Below are 22,862 nucleotides of genomic sequence, written 5' to 3' on the forward strand. Positions count from 1 at the left end.
AAATGATGGAGGGGTGGAAATTGGTAGCAAAATTAATAAATTTTTCCAGATCCAGATGAGAGCATGAAGCAGCATGAAGATTCTTGTTAATGAATCCATTAGGGAATTCAAGAGAAACTAGCTAGAGAATGGTTAGAATATGGAGCTCGCTATCACAAGGAGTAGTTGAGATGAATCGCTTAGGTAAATTTAAGAGGAAGCTAGATAAACACATGTGGGGAACAGTAATAGAAGGATATGCTGATGGGGTTAGGGGGCGGCACATGTAAAAAAATGGCTAGGAATTTTTGAACCAAACAGTCTATTTCTGTACTATAAATGCTGTCTAACTGCAAGTTTAGTCTGCTGGTGAAGCAGATTCCCAGGTTGTAGCACTAACTATGCAAGTGTACAGAGATCTAATTCAGTTCCCATCTTAATGGCATATATAGTCAATTTTACATAATATTTTAATTATTTTCATTTTACTGGTTATAATTAGAAAACAACAACATTATGAGAGCAAGGAAGTAGAGTCAGCTGGAGCTTAGGAGCATCCTTGAAGTGCAGGTTGAGGGACTGTGGAATGCAGATCATGTATGTCTACATTACCTCCCCAAGATGAGAGGGTATAATCAGTGTGACAAGTTTACACAGGTGGTTTTCATTATAAAAGTAGGCATAGGAATTACTGAGAAAAGTTAACATAGGAAAGTTAGGTTTTGTAGGGAGCAGCTGCAAGATTTTTAATATATTATTCATATTACAATCCTTGATGTACACAAAAAATATGGAAAATTTATTTTGCCTCATAGGTAATCACTGTGCACAGCTCATTCAGCTTTGTCTGTCACTGAGCAAAGGCTTAGCCCATAACTAAGTTAATTAGGTGAGTGCAATAGGAAGTTAAGGGTTTTAGAACAGGCAGTCTCAGTTTACGCATGCTATAGCAGGTTAATATGTGGTTATTTTTGCTCTTAGCCCTCCTAAACACAAGGATAGAATTGATTACTATCCTTGTGCTCAAACACAATACCTTGAGGGCTTTCTTTCCCCTTCGTTGTGGCTCTTGGATTTGCCAGAGTGATGACCCTGGCTCTGTGACCTAGTACTGAGAAGGCACAGCACAAAAAAAAAAATCAGTCCATGACTTGCTCCAGGAATGAGAAAGCACAAGATAATCAGACAATTAAACAATTGAAAATATACAACATTAATCATGAAGCACCCAGTTAAGTACTAGCACTGGACAGACATATCGGTCTCCATTAAACAGCTATCCCACTGTGTGGAGTTCTGACAAAAGGTCATCAACCTGAAATATTAACTGTTTCTCTCTTTAGGGGTGCTTAGACTTGCGAGTATTTCCAGCATTTGCAGTACTTTGCTCTTTTATCACAGAGTACAATACTGGCACTGGACAGACACATCGATCTCCATTTAAACAGTTATCACAACAACTTACTGACATTTAAGAAGAGGTACATTGGTGCTTATTACAATTTCCTATAGGACACCATTGACAGTCCAGTAGAGAGAATTTTAGCATTCGGTACAGTTCAGTGAAGGGTACACTGACACCCATTACAGTCTGGCACAGGGTACACCAACATCCAATACAGTCTGGCACAGAGCACATTGACACCCAATATAGTCTTTCACAGAGCACACTGACACCCACTATCGTCTAGCACAGAGCACAATGACACCCACTACAGTCCAATACATGCCACACTCAAACCCCATTACTGTCCATTTAAACAGTTATCACAACAACTTACTGAAATTTAAATGGGTACACTGCTACCCATTACAGTCTGGTACAAAGCACACTGCTACCCATTACAGTCTGGCACAGGGTACACCAATATCCAATACAGTCTGGCACAGGGTACACTGACACCTATTATAGTCTGGCACAGAGCACACTGACACCCACTATCATCTAGCACAGAGGACAATGACACCCACTTCAGTCCAGTACATGCCACACTCAAACCCCATTACTGTGAATTGAAATAGTTATCACAACAACTTACTGACATTTAAATGGGTACACTGCTACCCATCACAGTCTGATACAAAGCACACTTCTACCCATTATAGTCTGGTACAGAGCACACCAACACCCATTACAGTCTGGTACAGAGCACACCATTACTGTCTAGTACATACCATACTCATACCCATTATTGTTTGGCACAGGTCACATTGATATTCATTAGTCTAGTACAGGTCACACTGATATCCATTACAGTCCAACACAGGCCACAGCAATACTCATTATAGACCAGTGCAGGCCATACTGATCCCATTACAGTTTATTACATGGCATACTGATACCCATTACAGTTTATTACAGGGCATTAATGGCCCATGTGTGAAAACCTGGACAGGAAACCTTCTGCTGTAGAGGGCGACAAAGCCATTTTATCCTTACCCTCAAGGAAAGCTCCAGACTCTGACAAGATCCCAGGAGAAATGAACAAATCTGTGGGATCCCAGGTAGCCATCAAACTCACAAAATTGTATCAAATGTGGGATCAATAAACCATTTACTGGGCATTCAAAGATGGCATAATTATTCACATGTGCAAAGGAAAAGGACAAAAATCTGTGTCTGACAACCACAGGGGGCTCTCAATACTTGTGATATCTGGTAAGATTCCAGCAAAGGTCCTACTCAATAGATTAGTAAACCACATTGCAGAACATGTACTGGCAGAGTCAAAGTGGGTACAGGAAAGGCACAGGCACTAGCAACCCTTTGGCAAATACACGATGAATAATGCGAACAACAGGTGGAGCTCTATTTTGTCTTATTGACCTGACAAAGACCTTTGACACAATAAGCAGAGAGGCCTTGCGTGCAGTCACAGACAAGCCTGGATGTCCTGATGGAGTGGTAAACCTGATACAGCAGTTTCACAATGGAATGACAACCAGAGACACTGGCTGTGTTGAATACACTGGCCTCTTTGACATAGCAAGTGGTGTGAAACAGGGATTTTATGCTTTCATGGGATGTGGGTGTCACTGGCAAGGCTAGCATTTGTTGCCCATACCCAAATGCCCTTGAACTGAGTGGTTTGCTAGGCCGTTTCAGAGGGCAGTTAAGAGTCAACCCTATTGCTGTAGGGAGTCACATGTAGGCGAGACCGGGTAAAGACAACAGATTTTCTTCCCTAAAGGACATTAGTGAACCAGGTGAGTTTTTATGACAATCAATGATAGTTTCATGGTTGTCATTACTGAGACTGATTTTCAATTCCAGATTTTTATTAATTGAATTTAAATTCCACCAGCCACCATGTTGGGATTTGAACCCATGTCCTCAAAGCATTAGCCTGGGCCTCTGCATGACTAGTCTAGATACATTTCCACTATGCCAATTATACATCCAATTCCGAACAGATAGCAATCTCTTCAACCTAATATAACTGAAATCCTCAACTAAGGTATAAGAATGATGAATTGGGGATTGCTGTTTGCTGATGACTGTGCCCTCATGTAACACACTGAGCATGGCCTTCAATGGGTCATGGACTGTTTTTCAAAAGCAGCTGATGACAATGGGCTAATCATAATCTTAAGAGATAGAATCCACCAATCACCACCAAACTCTGACTATACCTCACCTTCTATAACCATCAGTGATACAACTCTGAAGGCTGTAGATAAATTTACCTATCTCAGTAGCACATTCCCAGTAAATGTCTACACTGACAACAAGGTGGCAAATAGAATTGCTAGAACAAGCTCAGCAGTTCCCTGCTTATGCAAGACTCTGTGGAGGAAACAAGGTATCAAACTTACAACAAAGCTTGTGAACAAATGCTGTGGTAATACCTACCATCCTATATGCCTGTAAGACATGGACTATCTACTCCAGACATATTCGCAGTTTAATAGGTTCCACATGATTTGTATTTGGAACATCAGGGGCATAAAATGGGAGGGCCAAGTTCCCAACACACTCAAATGAGCAGAAATGTCTGAAATTGAAGCACTCATCAGAATTCGGCTCAGATAGAGTGGACATGTAGTACATATAACTGATCATAAAATCCCTAAGATGGTCACGCATTCATAACTTAAACTTGGACACCGCTTATGAGATAGCCCAAGATTAAGGTTCAAGGACCCCTTGAAGGCAGACCTCGCAAATATGGCATGACAGCCACAGACCGGGAGAAAAATACACAAGAACGAACTACCTGGGGAGCGATCCCATAGCGGTGTTGCTTCCTTTGAACAGCAAAGAATACAGGCAGCTAAGGAAGAAAGGCAAGCTAGAAAGACTGGCAGTCTCAACAAAATCAGACAATTCATCCTTGCCTGTACTGTGGGAAGTCAGGCAGGTCTGTAGTTGGACTCCACAGCCACTTTAGAATGCACAACAGATGACTTGACCATGGAAGAAAAGGCCTTCTTCGATAGCAAAGGGAAACCAACAGCGATGATGACTGATAGCCCTCTGCAGTGCAGTATGGGGCACACTGATATTTACTATAGTCTGCTAGAGGTCACATTGATATCCACTGTAGTCCAGTACAGGATACACTGCTAGCCATGACAGTCTAGTACAGGCCACACTGATAAAACAATCATGTCACTTCAAGCACTGCTTGCTTAACATGCACAGGATACAATGCACTTCCACTCTCAATGCCCCATTAAGGTTATGCTACCATGCTGGCTAGTCCCTCCGATCTGAGTTGGATGTTTCTAAACCAATGCTCTGGGTGGGAGATTGGGAAGCTCTTGTTTATGGCAAGTGGGCAAATTCTGGTTTTGTTTACCATCACAGCCCCTGAGGCTGCGGAATTGATCATTTCAATTGGCCAAACAAACATGTTTGTAAAATCTCTGTGACCTCTCAGGCTACTGAACCCAAGTAGAAACTTTCAGTGTTTGCATCCCAATCAAACCACAATAGTCATCACTACTGTTTGGTTTTTAATTCAATAGCATAGAGCTCTGAAATGCACATAAAAAAACTTCATTGCAGATGTCAGTGGTGTACATCCAACAATCGTTACCAAGCTCCAAAGGACTAGTCTTTTAACATGAACCAGTATCAATGCACGCACCTGCTACTGTTGGTACAGTGGCAGGTAAGAGGCAGACACAAGCTAGATTTAGTACAATGTTGTTACTAAAACTGCCAATCTTATTCCATTTGAGCAATTACTGCACACAAAATAGGAAGGGAATTTCTAGATATGGTGGTGGAGACCTGCTAAACCAGGTGCAGCCACTGGAGGGACTGGGCAAAACAATCTTCCCATCTGCCTTTGTATTTGGCACGGCTCAGTAGGTACAGTCACTATGAGCTTAAAGTCCTCTTTCTGTCCTATATATGATTATGCCCCATTCCTTCCTCCTGCTAGAAATTCTGAACTTATCCCCATTGTCCAACCATCCCAATTCTCTCAATGATTGCAGGTCTGCCTCAGAGTCCCATGCTCTGTTACGCAGTTTTATAGGAAGCAGACACAAGGTCTCTATTAACTAAGCACAAGCAGCACCAGTTTAAGAGCCGATAGCTCCACCCAGCCATTCCCCTGCTGGAGGGAAACTTCAACTAAGGAAAAGGCTCAGAAATGAAGAATTTTAAAGGAAAAGAAACAACAATAAATCACAAAATGTTGCTTATATTGATTGTACACGCCACATGGATTCAGAGTGATTCTCACCTCCGCGACTGAAAGTGTTCGTCATTTCCTCCTTTCCACCCATCACCTGTTTCATCAGCACACTAATCTTTGGCTGCCTCTGCTTATCAGACGAGTCTACAGAATATAACAGGACACCGGTCAAGCAAAGGTTCCCAGAATATAACAGGGCAAGGAAAGATTCTACATCAGCAGAGGTACAGAAGGAAAGGACAAGATGCAATAGAGCCCAGAGCAGCAAGCAGAGTGCAGAACTTGGAACAGGTGAGGTGCAGATCAGTATACGGCAAGCTTGCTGATGACAGATCAGAGATCAATCTTCTTCATAAGTGCCACTCTTCTTCCTGAGGAGCTTTGAGTGAACCAAAACAGAATTTCCACTCCCCTTCCTATGATGGTACTCAATGCCCCAATTGCAGCCTAATTAAGGGATTTCTGCAATTTCAACATTACCTCCTTACCATTACATTATTTGCCTCCAGATATAAAACCAAGAATTTAATTTGCTTTCTCAATGGCAAAGTGGCTACTTTGAGGTGTTTAAATAACAAAAAGCATGGGTAAAATGTGAGTAAAGAAATTCTTGACCTTGGTCAGGATTAAAGGACGAAAGTACGTGATTCACAAGCCTGAGCAAGGATAGAGATTAGAAACTATTTATGAGGTTGAATGCCCAGAATTGCATCTGTACTCTATAAATGGCCTGTCACTGACCTGCAGTATCAAGATATCTTGTGGTTCAATGCCCTCCAGATGCGCACAGTACACATTTCACCTCATTGATAACTTTGAGGGGAAATAAAATCTCACAGAAAGACACAACAAACCTGAGCTGTTCATGTGAGCAGACGTGAATCCACTGAGAGTGTTGCGACCACCTGTGTCTGCGTAGTGCGGCATGGAGTTTATCACTGCCTGCAAATACTTTTCTTGTGCTAAACTGGTGGAGTCTGTCTGAGACGGATCTGAAACAGAAAAATATATTTAATAAGAGCTCCATCACAGGTGAAGGTCAGAGGCAGCTAAAAGAGACTTGAATCATAGCTGCAACATTCAAACCCAACCAATAAGGCAATCTGACAAAATCACACAAATTATAAACCACAAAAACTGAGCACGGTTGAAACATTGCCCTCCATCTCTCAGACTGGCATGGTGGCACCAGGAGCACCCCCACCCCCACCAAAAAATTAAGTCAATACACTCCAGTGGTTGTGTTATAATTGGCACAAAGGAAGAGGTTTGTGCTTGTTCTCTTAGCCCTCGGACTCTGATGCAGAAATTCTTCAGGGCAACAAGTTGAAACCAACCACCCGCAGCCGCTTCATCAAAGGCCTTTCATGAGGATATTTTGGCCTTGGAGCAAGTCAGGCATAGATTTACCAGAATGACACCTGGACTCCAAGTTTAAAATACAAATAGCGATTAACATACGAACGTACGAAGTAGAAGCAGTAGGCCACTCGGTCCCTTAAGCCGGCTCCATCATTCAATAAGATTATGGCTGATCTGACTGCAACCTCAATTCCGCATACCTGCCTAACCCCGATAACCTTTCACCCCCTTGTTAATCACAAATCTATCTGGCTCTGCCTTAAGACTTTGTTTTGACTGCCTTTTAAGGAAGAGAGCTCCAAAGATTCATGACCCTCAGATAAAAAAAATTCTCATCTGTCTTAAATGAGCGACCCCTTGTTTTTAAACAGTGACCCCAGTTCTAGATTCTCCCAAAAGAGGAAACATCCTCTCCACATCCACCCTGTCAAGATCCCTCAGGATCTTATATGTTTCAATTAAGTCATCTCTTACTCTTCTAAATTCCAGTGGATACAAGTCTAACCTAACCAATCTTTCCTCATAAGACAACCCGCTCATTCCTGGTATTAGTCTAGTAAACGTTCTCTGAACTGCTTCTAATGCATTTATATCTTTCCTTAAAGGAGACCAGTACCATACTCAATACCCCAAATGTGGTCTCACCAGTACCCTGTACAACTGAAGCATAACCTCCCCACTTTTGAAATCAATTCCTCTCTCAATAAAGGATAACATTCTATTAGCTTTTCTAATAACTTGCTGTACCTGCATACTAGCCTTTTGTGATTCGTGCAGTAGGGCACCCAGATCCCTCTGAATCTCAGTGCTCTGCAATCTCTCACCATTTAGATAATAAACTTCTTTTTTAATTCTTCCTGCCTAAATGAACAATTTCACATTTGCCCACATTATACTCCATTTTCCAGATCTTTGCCCACTCACTTAACTTATGTCGCTTTGTAGCCTTCTTACATCCTCTTCACAATTTACTTTCCTACCTATCTTTGTGTCGTCAGCAAATTTAGCAACCATTCCTTTGGGCCCTTCATCCAAGTCATTTATATAAATTGCAAAAAGTTGAGGCCCCAGCACTGATCCGTGTGGCACACCACTCATCACATCCTGCCAACCAGAAAAAGATATATTTATGCCTACTCTGTTTCCTGCTAGCGAGCCAAACTTCTATCCATACCAATATGTCACCTCCTACACCTGGAGCTTTTATTTTCCGCAATAACCTTTATCAAATGCCTCTGGAAATCTAAGTACAGTACATCCCACCGGTTCCCCTTTATCCACAGCACATGTGACTCCTTCAAAGAACTCCAATAAATTGGTTAAACATGATTTCCCTTTCACAAAACCATGCCCACTCTGCCTGATTGCCTTGAATTTTTCTCAGCGCCTTGCTATAACATCTTTAATAATAGCTTCTAACATTTTCCCTATGACAGATGTTAGGCTAACTGGTCTGTAATTTCTTGCTTTCCGTCCCCCTCCCTTTTTGAATAAAGGAGTTACATTTGCTATTTTCCAATCTAATGGAACCTTCCCCAAATCTAGGTAATTTTGAAATGAAAACCAGTGGATCAACTATTTCAATAGCAACTTCTTTCCAGACCTTAGGGTAAAGTCCATTCGGACCTAGGGTTTGTCAGCCTGCAGCCCCAACAATTTGCCCAATACCACTTCCCCGGTGATTGCAATTTTCCTGAGTTCCTCCCTCCCTTTCATTTACTGATTTACAGTTATTTCCGGGATGTTACTTGTGTCCTCTATAGTGAAGACCGAAGCAAAATGCCTGCTTAATTCATCCACCATCTCCCTACTTTCCATTATCAGACGCACATTTGATAGGACTAATGCTGACTTTGTTAACTCTTTTCTTGCTTAAATATCTATAGACACTCTTACTTTCCGTCTTTATATTACTAGCTCGCTTTCTCTCATACAGTAATTTCTCCCCCCTTTTTGTCATTCTTTCTGTTCTTCATATTTTTTCCAATCTTCTGATCTGCCATCCGTTTTTGCATAATTATATGCTTTTTCTTTAAGTCTCATCCTGTCTTTAGCTTTTTTAGTTAACCACAGATGGTGGGTTCTCCGCTTGGAATTTTTCTTTCTCACTGTAATATATATATTCTGTGCATTCTGAAATATCCTTTTTAATGTCTGCCACTGAACATCCACTGACCTATCACTTTACCTCTTTTGCCAGTTCACTTTAACTCTGCTTTCATGCCCTCATAATTGCCCTTATTTAAGTTTAAAATACTAGTCTTGGATGCACTTGTGCCTCCATCAAAACAAATGTAAAATTCAATGTTATGATCGCTGCTACTTAGGGATGTCTTCAATATGAGGTTATCAATTAATCCTATCTCATTGCTCAATACCAGATCTAGTATAGCCTGCTCTCTGGTTGGCTCCAGAAGGTGCTGTTCTAAGAAACTATCCCAAAAATATTCTATGAACTCATCTACACTACCTTTGCCCACCTGATTTTTCCAGTCTATACGTAGATAAAAATCCCCCATGATTATTGCTGTACCTTTCTGACAAGCTCCCATTATCTCTTCTTTTATATTCTGTCCTACTGTGTAGTTACAATTAGGGGGCCTGTACACCACTTCCACAAGTGACTTCTTGCCTTAATCATTTCTCATCTCAACCCAAAGCGCTTCTACATCCTGGTTTCCTGAACTTAGGTCATCCCTCTCTAATGTGCCAACACCATCATTAATTAACAGAGCCACCCCGCTGCTTTTTTCTAACTTCAAGTCCTTCCTAAATGTCACTTACCCTTCAATATTCAGGTCCCAATCAATGTCATCTTATAGCCATGTCTCTGTAATGGCTATCAGATTGTAAAAATTTATTTCTACTTGTACTTTCATCTGTTTTGTTTCGAATGCTATGTGCATTTAGATACAGAGCCTTTAGTTTCGTCCTTTTATTATTTTTGTAGCATCTAGCCTTATCTGCTGACTCACTCTTAGATTTATACTCTTTGTCCTTTCCTGTCACAGTCCGTTTATCATTTCTCATATTAATACCCTTCTCTCTTGCCTTGTCTCTACTCCTTGGTTTACCATGTCTTCACAAATTTGATCCCTTGCCCCCACTATTCAGTTTAAAACCCTCTCAACTGCCCTAGTTTTGCAGTTTGCCAAGACACTAGCCCCATCACGATTTAGGTGTAGACCGTCCCAATGGTATAGATCCCACTTTCCCCAATACTGGTGCCAGTGCCCCACAAACCAGAACCCACTTCTCCCACCCCAGTCTTTGAGCCTCGCATTCATTTCCCTAATCTTATATATCCTATGCCAATTTGCACATGGTCCAGGTAATAATCCAGAAATTATCATTGAGGTTCTGCTTCTCAATTCACACTGTCACTGTCTGTAGTCTGCAATGCCTACTGACTCTAGTTTCTAACATCCACAGTTGCACTGCTTGAAATAGCTCAGTGCCCGAAAGTCCTGTTACATTCTCACACCTGCCACCCACTGTCCAGTGCCCACGCTCCCATCATCTACACACCAACACTCATGCCACGCCCACACTTGCATGGTCTGTAATGTTACATTTCTTCTTCCAGTTAATATCATGGTTAGTACCTGCAGCTGGTGCATTCTGGGACTTGAAGAGGCCGACGACACTCTTCCCATGCAACCCAGCCGATCGCAGGAGCACGGCCTTTGTGCGTGAGTTCCTCCAACATACAACGGGGAAGCGATTTTGTCTGTAACACCGTGAGATGCGTTGCATTGTACTGTCTTGTATGCTCTGCGGGATAATCAGCAGGCTGGGGTAACTGAAAGGGGAAAATATTAGGTTAATCAAAAAATCATCCTGCTGACACCTCGACAGCCTGTGCTGTGACTTTCAGACATTGCTATTACTAAGGCTCTATGCTTTCAGTTTCAGCAACTTGCACTTCATCTTGGTGGACCATGGATTTATCCAGTCCACAAAGTATCCAGTTTACAGGTGGACTGCTGTACAGTTACAGATAGCATATGGTGGTAGAAAGAAGAGACATAACTAACATTAAAATAGAAAGAGAATCCACATAGACTGAGATAAAGATTACTTTATTTTCTTTATTCTTTCATGGGATGTGAGCATCACTGATAAGGCCAGCATTTGTTGCTGATCCCTGATTGCCCTTGAACTGAAGGGCCTGCTAGGCCATTTCAGAGGGCAGTTAAGCCTCCGCTACATTGACCGCTCACAAGACCGCTGTGGATCTGGACTCACATGTAGGCCAGACCAGGTAAGGACAGCAGATTTCCTTACCAAAAGGACATTAGTGAACTAGATGGGTTTTTATGATAATCGATGATAGTTTGATGGTCACTACCACTGAGACTAGTTTTATATACCAGATTTATTAATTTAATTTAAATTCCACCAGCTGCCGTGGGTTTGAACCAGTGTCCCCAGAGGATTACTAGTCCAATGGCATTACACTTTGCCACCGTCTCCCTCTAAGGCAGGATCGATCACATTAGTGGGGCCTAGCCAGTGATGCCCACACCCCATGAATTAATATATTTTTTTAAAAGTTAAAGAGAGAAAAAATGTTCCCACTTGCAGGGGTGACCATAAACAGGAGCCATAAATGCAACATACACACTCATAAATCCAATAGGGAACTCAGGAGAAACTTCTTTACTGAAAGGATGGTTAGAATGCGGAACTTGCTTCCATCAAGAGTAGTAGGGTTAATAGCATTGATGCATTTGAGAGGAAATTAAACGCAAAAGGGAGGAAAGAAATGCTGATGGGATAGGTGAAAGAGGGTGGGAGGAGGCTTTTGCGAAGCATGAACACTGTAAAGCTACTGGACTGAAAGGCCTGTTTCTATGCTGCAAATGCCTTTCAATACTTTGCAACTTTTGGTTGGGCCACACTTCCATTACAGTGCTATACACAGTTCTGGTCTCCATATTACAATGAGGATAGACTCACAAGAGGACAAGAGACAAAAAGATTCACAATTATTATACGAGAACTGGGGTTATGCTTATCAAGAAAAATCGAACAAGCTGGGATTTTTTTCTCTAGAAAAAAAGAGAATGCTGAGAGGTGATCTAATTGGCAATTCATAAAATTAGGAAAGGGTTTGATACAGTCGACATAGAGAAAATGCTTACACTTATGGTGGAGTCCAAAACTAGAGGTCATAAATATAAGATAATTACTGAGTAAGCTCTTTAACCAGAGTGTTGTAAGAATGTGGAACTCACTACAAGCAGTGGTCCAGGCAAATACAATTGATGCATTTAAGGTGAATACAGGTAAACATATGAGGGAGAAAGGAATAAATGGAAATAGTGATAGGGTTAGATGAAAAAGGGTGGGAGGAGGCTCCTGTGGAGCATAAATGCTGACGTAGACCAGTTTGGCCAAATTACATCTAATCTGCAGCACAAAAAATTAATAGTTAAAACTTCCTCAAAGTTGGTGCAGATGCTGAAATGCAACATAACGATGAGGTCATGAGATACTCCCTGGAGCCTGGACTTCTGTGCATGATTGTGTATGGGGTACATGGCCTTTACCTTTACTGGGAACTAGGAGATATTCAACTGGACAGACAATTAATTTTTAATCCACAACTGTGTTAATAGTCTAAATTTCAGAATGGACAGGATTGTCCATGTCAGCAAGGCCACCTATGACAGCAGTCACGGTGCAAGTCTGGGGACAGTTGTGTCATGTTCTGAGGTGGCAGTCGTGTGAAAATCTACTCAAAATATTTCGAATTAATAAATTCAAAGCAAGAAAAAATACAAGATCTATCCATGCAGTATCCAATTCTCCCAAAGCCCATCCCTGCAGTGTCCCAATTCTCCCAAAGCCTTTCCCTGCAATACCCCAATTGATCCAGAGTCCATCCATGCAGAATCCAATTCTTCTGAAGGCCATCCCTGCAAACTCCAATTATCCAAGAGTCCATCCCCACAGCACCTAATTCTTCTAGAGTCCATCCCTACAGCATCCAATTCTCCCAGAGCCCATACCTGCAGAATTCAATTCTCCCAAAGCCTATCCTTGCGACACCCCAATTGTCCCAGAGTCCATCCCTGCAGTGCCTAAATCTCCCAGAGTCCATCCCTGCAGTAATCCCAATTCTCCCACAGCCCTTCCCAATAGTATCACAATTGTCCCAGAGTGCATCCCTGTAGTAACCCAATTCTCTCAAAGCCCACACACCCTTGTTTCACGCCTCAAAATAATTCCCAGCTGTCTACTAACACTTCAATCATGTTATCACACTGTCCAGATATGAAAGGAATTAGGGAGTAAGAAAAGAGAATTAAAAATGTTTGAATATTTTGGGGGAATAAATGGAATAAGCATAGGCTGAAGGATGCCAAGAAATCGATGAAGGCTGCAAAATGGGATCACAAGGAAAACCACAGCTGAAAACAAAGCGCAACAAGAAAGCATTCTCCAAGTATCTCAGGTTTGACAAAAGGTTAAAACAAAAGCTGTCACACTGAAACTGACAATGGAGAAATGGTGCCCGTTGATTGAGAAATTGCTGAAATATTTAACCGTTATTATACAACAGCATTTACAAAGAAATAGAGGGAGAAATGCCAGAAATGGGAGTACAGTTTCAAGGTGAATGTAGATGCAAACTTATAAAATCATGAGAGGTCACATTGGGGTGGTTGTTGAAGCTCCAGATAGAAGAGGTTCCCAGTTCTGACACCATCTATCCTAGGATTTGTAAGGAATTAACAACTGAGAGTCCGGTTTGAATGTTTCTCAATCACCGGACTTGATCCAAATTCCAGAGGGCTGAAAAATAGCAAAACAAAAATAAAAATACCTGGAAAGGCTCAGCATGTCTGGCAGCATCTGTGGAGAGGAGCACAGTTAACGTTTCGAGTCCGAATTTGAAACGTTAACTGTGTTCTCTCCGCAGATGCTGCCGGACCTGCTGAGTTTTTCCAGGTATTTTTATTTTTGTTTTGGATTCCAGCATCCACAGTTTTTTATTTTTATCTTAGTGAAAAATAGCAAATGTGGCTCCCATCTTCAAAACAAGTTCAAGGGGTATATCAGTCTTACTTCCTATGCTGGGAAGTATTGAGACATCGAGGAAGCGTCTCGAAGGGCAGCCGCTAAAGACTTTGGTGCTGCACTCGAACTATTATTCCGTCTGGGCAGTTTAGAGGTTGGTTTGACAAAACGATAATAACAAACTGTCCGAACCTGACTGGGATTTTTAAAACTCACCTCCTGCAGACACTGTACATGCGATTTACTGTAGTTATTCGGAATGGTTCATTCTTCGACCTGGTCAGACTATTACTGAGCGTGCCCAAGCCCAGGCGCTGGTAGTCACGACAACAAGCTCGCTCTACCATGTGGCTCATGGTTGATTTATCTGATCTAATGGTGGTGGAAAGTGTCAGTGCACTCTGCTCTATCTCCTCTGAAACTGCAAAAGAAAGTGTGTGTTAGGAGGGGGAGAGATCAGTGAGAAGGCAGGTGAGTAGTTTCACACACAGGCACATGGAGTGTTGGACAACTGTGGAGCAGGAACATGCAGGGTGCCTGTTGCATGGTCTAGGCTGACAGTGAGGCAATGCAACATTGTCAAAGGGCAATGCAGCACCCTCGCAGTACTGTCCTCCTTCTGACAGTGCAGCAACACTGCAGCAGTGACCTTCCAATAGTACAGTGGTCCTGTAATAATGATCTTTCAACAATGCAGTGCTTCCGCAGTACTGTGTGTCTGACTATGCAAGCTCTGCCACAGCACTTCATCTACGACAATGCAACACTCTCTCATTATGGCCCCTCCAACAGTGCAGCACTCTCTCATTACAGCCCCTCCGATGGTGCAGCGCTCCCTCATTACAGCCCCTCCGACAATGCAGCACTTCCTCATTCTTATCCACATCCCCCCACCACCGACTGTGCAGCAATCTTCAATATAGTCCCTCAAATAGTGCAGTGTTTTCTCAAACTGTCCAACAATGCAGCACACCCTCAATACTGCCCCCTGACACCGCACTGTTTTCTCAGTACTGCCCCATCTACAATGCAGCACTCTCTCCATTCTGGTTCTCGCACAGTACAGAATGTAGACTCATGCAACGAGAAGCATCTCCACTGTCCACCAAAATCCTAAGCCACACTTCCGAGTATCCAGACTCAGCACAGATCGGCAGCCCCCGGATACCTGGCACATGCTGACCACATACCAGAGATTTGATCTAAATTGTCACCGTGTGGAGTGGCTCGCTGGTCCCAGGTTGGTGGTGTATACTTCTTTCTGGTCACATATTGCCGTCCAATTGTCTTCTTTGCATTCTTCATGATATTCTTAGACATGGTCCTGAATAGATTGAATCAGAACTACTTTTAATTTCAAAGGGACTGACTTCTACTGATTGTTGATATCTAATAACTCTTGAAAAATAATCCTTAAACTGCAAAAGGGCTAGCACAAATCTCAAAAATGTCTGAGGGTCTCTGTCCTTACGCAATGGCAGTTTTGACTTGCTACAGAATCAGGACCATGCAGCTGCCAGGAACAACAGAAAGAGACACACCAAATGCACTTAACTGCTTAGTAATCCATCAAAAGTCAGTCTTAAATTTAAGGCATGCCAATCAGAGGAGAGCATACAGTCAAGGTCTGAGCAGCACACGCCTGACAGGAGCACACCTCTGGTGACATGAACCATAGGACCTCAGCCCTTTACCCTGTCCTACACCGTGGGGCCTTAGACTTCCTTTGCGATTCTGCGTGAGAGGTATTTCCAGGTGCTTTTGGCCATGTAAAGAAGTGCTTTTTATTTACCGACAGGTAAACAAACAATAAACAAAGAATAATGCTAATTTGGTGAGTGTGCATGGATGATGGGTGAATGGGACTTGATGTGCCAACACAGCGATGGTGGTGCCCATCAAAGAAGATGGAGGTGGATCATCAGTGTGTGGTTTTGAGTGCATAGTCACCAGACTCATATGTGATGTCCCCATGTATAATTTTTCTGCCAATGCTCACTTTTTAAACTCAGACAGAGAATAGGCAATTTGGGTGAGTTGCAAGAGGGGAAAAGGGCCTACAGAACAGAGTCCAGTAGTCAGTCAGTTCCTTCACAATAGGATGGGATAAAAAGAAATAGAACAAGTAGCCAAAATTGGAAAATAATTATATATTAAATTACTAGGCTCTAGGTCTGAGTGGAATTGCACACCTGTACTTTACTGTGGGGCAAAGAATGACAGGATTTCTCCTTCCAAGCTCTGCAATGTTCACCCTCACATGCCAGGTAGGGAGCCTGTTGAGAGGGGTTTGAATGTGTGTCAGGTGATGTAGAGCAGGTGATGAGCTCTTCAATCTTCAGGTGCCAACTGAAATCAGAGGGTTTAAGACCTGGTGGCACAACATACTAAAGCACAGTGGGCAGGAAGGACCATACCACCACTACTGAACGCTGCCCCGTTGACTTCCGTTCATAGCTGTTCCCATGCACCTCCCTAGCTCACCTCAGCGACGGGTTCTTCTCCTTCTGCTTGGACTCCACAACTTGCTTAGGCGACTGGCCTACAGTGAATGCAAAGGTGCTTTGCACATACTGTGGGTACCTCAGTTTGTGGATGTGTTTCCGAAATATTTCCACCATCTCAGATGCCACCTCTTCATCAAAGGTGATCTTCATCAACTGTTAGGGAGTAAAAAGGAACATGTCTAGGGATAAGAAACAACACCTTGAGGGTGGCGTTACCTGCTGAGAGGCTTCTCTAGAAACTATATAAACTCTTTTTATGGTTTTTAATTATCTCGGTAACATGGCTCAATGTTTACAGCGAAGTGCTGGGTGGAAGCCAGTTATTTTGGTAAATGGGTAATATAAGACTCCTCTCTTGTTATTTTCTCCCCTAATTGCACCTCCTTGAAAGTACCATTACGAAACAAGAGGAGGGACATTTGGCTCACCTGCCCTATCAATTCCAGACACAAGCTGTAAGCAGGTAGAAGCGCTCTGTGAAGGCGCACCAGAGTAGAGTTCAATGAAGAAATAGATTTAATCTAAACAAACAAACTTCAAATGGAGACACCAGATAAAATCATGGAAATCAATACTAAGAGGGAACCATTAGGAATATGCAAAGTGTGGTGGGGAGGGAAGAAGGGAGATTGCTTAACTTAAATTAGATCAAGAGACTAACGAAACTTATCAATAAAGGACAAATACCAAAGGTTTTATTTCAGCAATCAAAATATAGCAGAGCAGCGGAAACCCTGAAATTCTTTAAGATAAAATTAGGTGCTACAAATTTCAGACTGTAAGGTCAGTCAGGATGGATGAAGCTGGTGCAACTGGCCTTCATCCATGAATACCCTTTATTCATACTGACTCAATGTATGCTAAACCCCAGACCCTACAGTTTACAAATACTTACAGATTGTAAAGCACAGCACTCATCAAGTCAATAAGAGGTCACTGAGCACTGCCCAATGCTCTCTACGAATCTTACCTGAAAAGTGGAGGAACGCAATTGGAGCCCATCCTGGGAATCCTGGTCAGTGCGCGACTGCTGGTTAATTTTCTTCTCTTTGGCAAAAGAGGCAACAGGGAATGATCGAATCACAGTCTGTTCCCCAGCTGAAAACATGGAAAGAGAAAATTTATACTACTCCAGAAATCCAGGGCCTCTTTACACTAATCCAAAAACGCAGGCAGCCCTTATATGTCAGTGCTTCCAAAACTTTCTCCCACTGTGACCCCATTTTGAGGCTTCAAAATGGCCATGACCCCAAAGTGAGAACCAGGCAGGGCGGGTGGGGGGTGGTGGCTGAGAAGAGTAGGGGGCTGTCAGGGTTTTTAAATAAAAAGCACCTACCTTCTCACTGCCTTTTTTGCAGTTGGAATTAGGCCTCAAAGATCGGTCAGTTAGGTCACACCCACCAATCCAAAAAAACGTAAGGGTATAAAGGGGCCTTGCAGCTACTGACAATGGCCTCGAAGCTCGCAACCCCAAAATTTCATCTGGGGTTGCGACCTACGGTTTGGGAAGCCCCACCTTACATTAACCTGAAGCCTTCGATTAGATTCAAGCCTGTAACTCACTCCCAAGTATCCATTATTCTATATATAAATTCCCCAAATCTCTCAATTAGATTCCAGTCTGCAATTCACTCATGAGTATCTGTTATTCTACATATAAACCTGCCCCAACTTTCTTGGAAGTTAACAATTAGGTTTCAGTCAGTAACTCACTCCTGGGTATCTGTTATTCTGTATATAAATCACCCTAACCCCTCAATTAGATCTTAGTCTATATCACTCATGGCATGGCAGCCTTGTTTCTGATTTCTTACCTAATGTTTCAATGGGCGCCCCTTTGAAGATGATACGGTAGGTGGTGAGGAAAATGGCACCCTCTGCTGGGAGGATGGGGGGGCCTCCCAAGGAACCACCCACTGATTCCTCTCTTCCATCTGGTATCAGGTTTACTCGCAGCCCTTCCATTACCAGTTCCTCCCCAACCAGCAGAGCCGGACGCAGAAGTTTAGGCTGAAGTCAGAACCAAGCGAGAGAGAAAGGGAATCATTAGTGACAAAAAGAAACTCAGTTTCACACAAAGGAGCATTTTAAGGCACATCGGTTGTCGAAATATTCTGACTTTTTGTTCAATTCTGATATGTAACATACCACAGGTGGAATTATTAGATATGAACTTTGCCAGAATTAGAACCTGAAATGACCTGTACAGTTGTGTGGAAAGACAGGCAGCTCATCGTTAACTGTGAATATGCTCACCTTCTGAATAGGGGGGTGGCGTTTGCTTTCTCGATGAACAGCATCCAATGTCTCAATGTGCATCTGCACAATGTCTGCAGAAGAAAAAACATAAAACACATGAAAACATAAATCCCGAAATAAAGGATGATTCTCCAACACATAATACACACATACATACATACATACAAAGGATTGTGAGGCTGTAAGATGTATGACCAAAGTTAGTGACAAACCAGAGACCATGTCAACATTTAAGGAGAGGTTAGATAGATGGTTCAAAAAGAAAATATTGCAGGTGCTGGAAATCTGAAAGGGTCTTCATTGACTTGAAATGTTAATTCTGTTTTTCTCTCTACAGAAGCTGCTTGACCTGCTGAATATTTCCAGCATTTCCTCTTTAGATAGATGATTGCCCGTCTACACTGTCCCATCAAACATTCCCAGGGCTGGCACAGTATGAGTTAGATACAGAATAACTTCCTCTTTACACTGTCCCATCAGCACTGGACAGAGGCACTTTGTCAGAAGGGGCTAGTTTATTGCTGGATAAAGCAGGAGCTTTAGTGACTATATTTACAAGGCTATGCAGCATCTTTGATCCTGAGCCCTCTCCACAGAAAGGTGGTCGAATGATCCAGGCAGGAGGCTCAGCTTACCTGGTAAATTGGCATGAAGTGCTTTTAAGTGGTCATTACTGACACCGCTCTCTGTGCAGACTTTATCCACAAATCTGTTGATGAATCGAACCACCGAATTTGCCACATCAGAAGTTTCTGCATCCTCAAACCCACTTTCAGTATCATAGCTCTCGGCCACACTGCCTGCAATACTTCAGGGCAGAGAAGGTCAATCAGAACAGGAGATAAGAGTTCCGCGATGGTATCTTATACCAAAAATTACAGTTAGAAAACAGGGATCACTCAACACAAGCCAACATAATTCATAAAGATCAGAGGCCACATGGAAAATCTGTAACATCACATGTCAATTCTTACTTGTATTGCTCAATGCATTTGAGTAGAGTTTGACACTGAATCCTGAGATTACTTTTCCACTCTAAATTCATAGGCTGGGATATATCTCAGTCTGTGAATAACCTCTAATGAAGTTTGGGATATCACTGCCTGTGAGTGACCACTAGTGCAGACTGAGATTTCATTGTCTGTAATTACTAGCACAGTGTCTGAGTAACCGTTAGCACAGGATAGGCTTTCACTGTGTCTGTGAATGACAACTGACAGAGGTTGGGGTTTCAGTGCGAGTGACCACCAGCATAGGTTGGGGTTTCACCACCTGGAAGTGACCACCAAGAAACACTGAAGAAGTGAATGATGTTGGTCCTGACCTGTTTGTTACAAAGCTGTTGCTCACACTTTCCAAGTCTCCAACAGCTGTACTGCGGAGCAGGCGATTCTTGCTGGTATCGAGTGGCAAGAGCAGGTAGGTAAGGCGATTGCCATAATGAATGGCCTGACTGTATACTATGCTTTCCTCTTTATCAATCAGTTCTTGTTGCTTCTCTTTGCTGCGGGTTGGCCACATGCGTAATTGTTCTGCTGCCACTTCCAGCGCTGATCTTTGCTGCTTCTCCACGCTGTTACAACCCTTCAAAAACACAATGGGCAGAAAGCTCGCAGCACGAGTTTGTGCAACCTTTCACTATGGAACATATCACACATATATGTAACTACATAGCTCTTGCACTTCCGTCAACACGCTTTCGCCTGCGTCTGGGGTTTCACTGTCTATGAGTGATTATTAGCACAAGCTGGGGTTTCAGGGTCTACCAGTAGCATAGGCTGGGATTTCACTGTCTGCAAATGACTGCTAGCACACAACATAAGAAATAGGAGCAGGAGTAAGCCATTCAGCCCTTGGGGCTTGCTCCACCATTCAATGAGATCATGGCTGATCTTCTACTTCAACTCCATTTTCCTTTACTATCCCCATATTCATTTATGTGTTTAATATGTAGAAATCTATCATAGGAGCAGGAGTGGGCCATTCAGCCCAATGAGCCTGCTCCGTCATTCATTTAGGTCATGGCTGATCATCGACCTCAATGCCACTTTCACACACTATCTCCATATCCCTTGATGATATTAGTCTCCAAAACAACTATTGATTTATGCCTTGAACATGCTCAATGATTGAGCTTCCACAGCCCTCTGGGGTAGAGAATTCCAAAGAGTCACCATCCCCAAGTGAAGAAATTCCTCCTCATTTCAGTCTTAAATGGCTTACCCCTTATGCTGAGATTATGTCCCCTGGTTTTAGGCCCATCACTCACCACCTTATCTACATCCACCCTGTCACATCCTGTAAGAATTTTGTAAGAGCAGAGAAGACTGGGGGGCGACTTGATCGAGGTGTACAAGATTGAGAGAGGCATGGACAGGGTGGATAAGGAGCAGCTGTTCCCCTTAGTTGAAGGGTCAGTCATGAGGGGGTATAAATTCAAGGTGAGGGGGAGGTTTAGGGGGGAATGTGAGGAAAAACTTTTTTACCCAGAGGGTGGTGATGGTCTGGGATGCACTGCCTGGAAGGGTGGTGGAGGAGGGTTGCCTCACATCCTTTAAAAAGTACCCAGATGAGCACTTGGCATGTCATAACATTCAAGGCTATGGGCCAAGTGCTGGTAAATGGGATTAGATAGGTATGTCAGATGTTTCTCGTGTCGGTGCAGACTCGTGGGCCAAAGGGCCTCTTCTGCACTGTGATTCTGATTCTGTGAAGTGTCAATGAGGTCATTCCTCATTCTTCAAACTCTAGGGAATACAGACCCAGTCTCTTTAAGCTCTCCTCATAAAACAATCCCGCCATCCCAGGGATTAATCTGGTGAACTTCACTTGCAAACCTTCTATGCCAAGTATATCCCTCCTTAGATAAGGGGGCCAAAACTGTGCCCAATGCTCCAACCTAGGACTGAGTGCATGCAGTTGTTGAGCAAGAAAGTCTACATTTTTATTTTGTACAATCCTAATTTAGTTTGTAGTTGGCATTAAACTGAAATCTACAGTTTAAATTCTGTAGTTGCTAGCTTTAAGCAGGCTTTTTTCAAGGGTTCCAGTGATAGAGCGGTTTAATTAAGAACCAGCTGAAACTGGATCCTCATTAAATGACTCAGCTGGGTCTTTTGTGTTAGGAGCATACATAAAAAGCCAATTTAGTGCAATTTAACACTTGAGCGTGATTTACAATAGAGTGCTGAAGTTGAGCGCTTCAGGGAATGAGATTTACATGTTGAGCGAAGGTAGGGAAAGAAGTGTTGAAGAGTCATACGGATTCGAAACGTTAACTGTGTTGCTCTCCACAGATGCTGTCAAACCTGCTGAGTTTTTCCAGCTATTTTTGTTTTTGTTTCAGATTTCCAGCATCTGCAGTATTTTGTTTTCATATTAAAGAAGTGTTTGGTTGCTTTTGCCTAAACTTTTTTCTGCCTCACGGAATTGATTCTTGTTTTGCTACAGGAGAAGCTGGTTAATTGATGAGTATCTGGTATGTGATTAAGGATTATTTATTCCTAATGCTCAAAATAGTATATTTTTGAGCGGGAGGTGAGCAGGAGAGGATAAAAGACGCGGACCTAGGTGTCTGCCTGCAGTGAGACCAGTGGTGAGGTCACGAACCACAATGTGACGCAAGTGTAGGGGAAGCAGCTGATTGGCTGCTCCAGCTGAGGTCTCTAGAGAATTTCTAGTCTTTAAAGTAGGTAAGGTCTTTAGTTTGTGCTTAAGTCTCTAGTCTTTTTTTCTCTCTTTTTCTTAAATATAGCTTGTTAAGTAGAAGATCGATACTGGTGTAAAAAAAATTGATTATAATAAAGTGTAAAGAGCAAGGATACTAGGGTAATTAATTAAATTAAATATGATAGTGATGGTAGGATGGGTGATGTGTTGCTGCTGCAGCATGTGGGAACTGCCGGACATCAAGGTGATCCAGAGTATGTGTTTGCAGCTCGAGGAACTTCAGATCAGAGTTGAGGAGCTAGAGTCCAAGCTGCAGATATTGCGTCACATCAGGGAGGGGGAAAGATACCTGGACACTTTGCTCCAGAAGGCGGTCACACCCCTCAGATTAGGTAATTCAAATTTG

At 42.6% G+C, this 22,862-nt stretch overlaps 1 protein-coding gene across 4 annotated transcripts in view; it reads right to left on the reverse strand.

Moving 5' to 3' along the window:
* Positions 1-22,862, reverse strand: part of sbf1 (SET binding factor 1) — a 181,898-nt gene that overhangs the window by 26,387 nt on the left and 132,649 nt on the right. The window contains exons 19-30 of one of the 4 annotated variants that reach the window (XM_041202231.1): positions 20,112-20,371; positions 19,423-19,595; positions 18,785-18,858; positions 18,343-18,538; positions 17,499-17,626; positions 16,506-16,681; positions 15,236-15,345; positions 14,238-14,442; positions 10,598-10,794; positions 6,485-6,622; positions 5,679-5,774; positions 1,016-1,090 (exon numbers count right to left, since the gene is read on the reverse strand). In XM_041202231.1, the coding sequence (XP_041058165.1) occupies positions 1,016-1,090; positions 5,679-5,774; positions 6,485-6,622; positions 10,598-10,794; positions 14,238-14,442; positions 15,236-15,345; positions 16,506-16,681; positions 17,499-17,626; positions 18,343-18,538; positions 18,785-18,858; positions 19,423-19,595; positions 20,112-20,371 (1,828 nt within the window). Of the gene's footprint in view, positions 1-1,015; positions 1,091-5,678; positions 5,775-6,484; positions 6,623-10,597; positions 10,795-14,237; positions 14,443-15,211; positions 15,346-16,505; positions 16,682-17,498; positions 17,627-18,342; positions 18,539-18,784; positions 18,859-19,422; positions 19,596-20,111; positions 20,372-22,862 lie in introns of all 4 variants that reach the window. The other 3 variants (XM_041202230.1, XM_041202232.1, XM_041202233.1) reach the window with 3 other exon arrangements.

Source organism: Carcharodon carcharias, chromosome 13, assembly GCF_017639515.1.
Source record: "Carcharodon carcharias isolate sCarCar2 chromosome 13, sCarCar2.pri, whole genome shotgun sequence".
In the NCBI taxonomy this organism is placed as follows: domain Eukaryota; kingdom Metazoa; phylum Chordata; class Chondrichthyes; order Lamniformes; family Lamnidae; genus Carcharodon; species Carcharodon carcharias.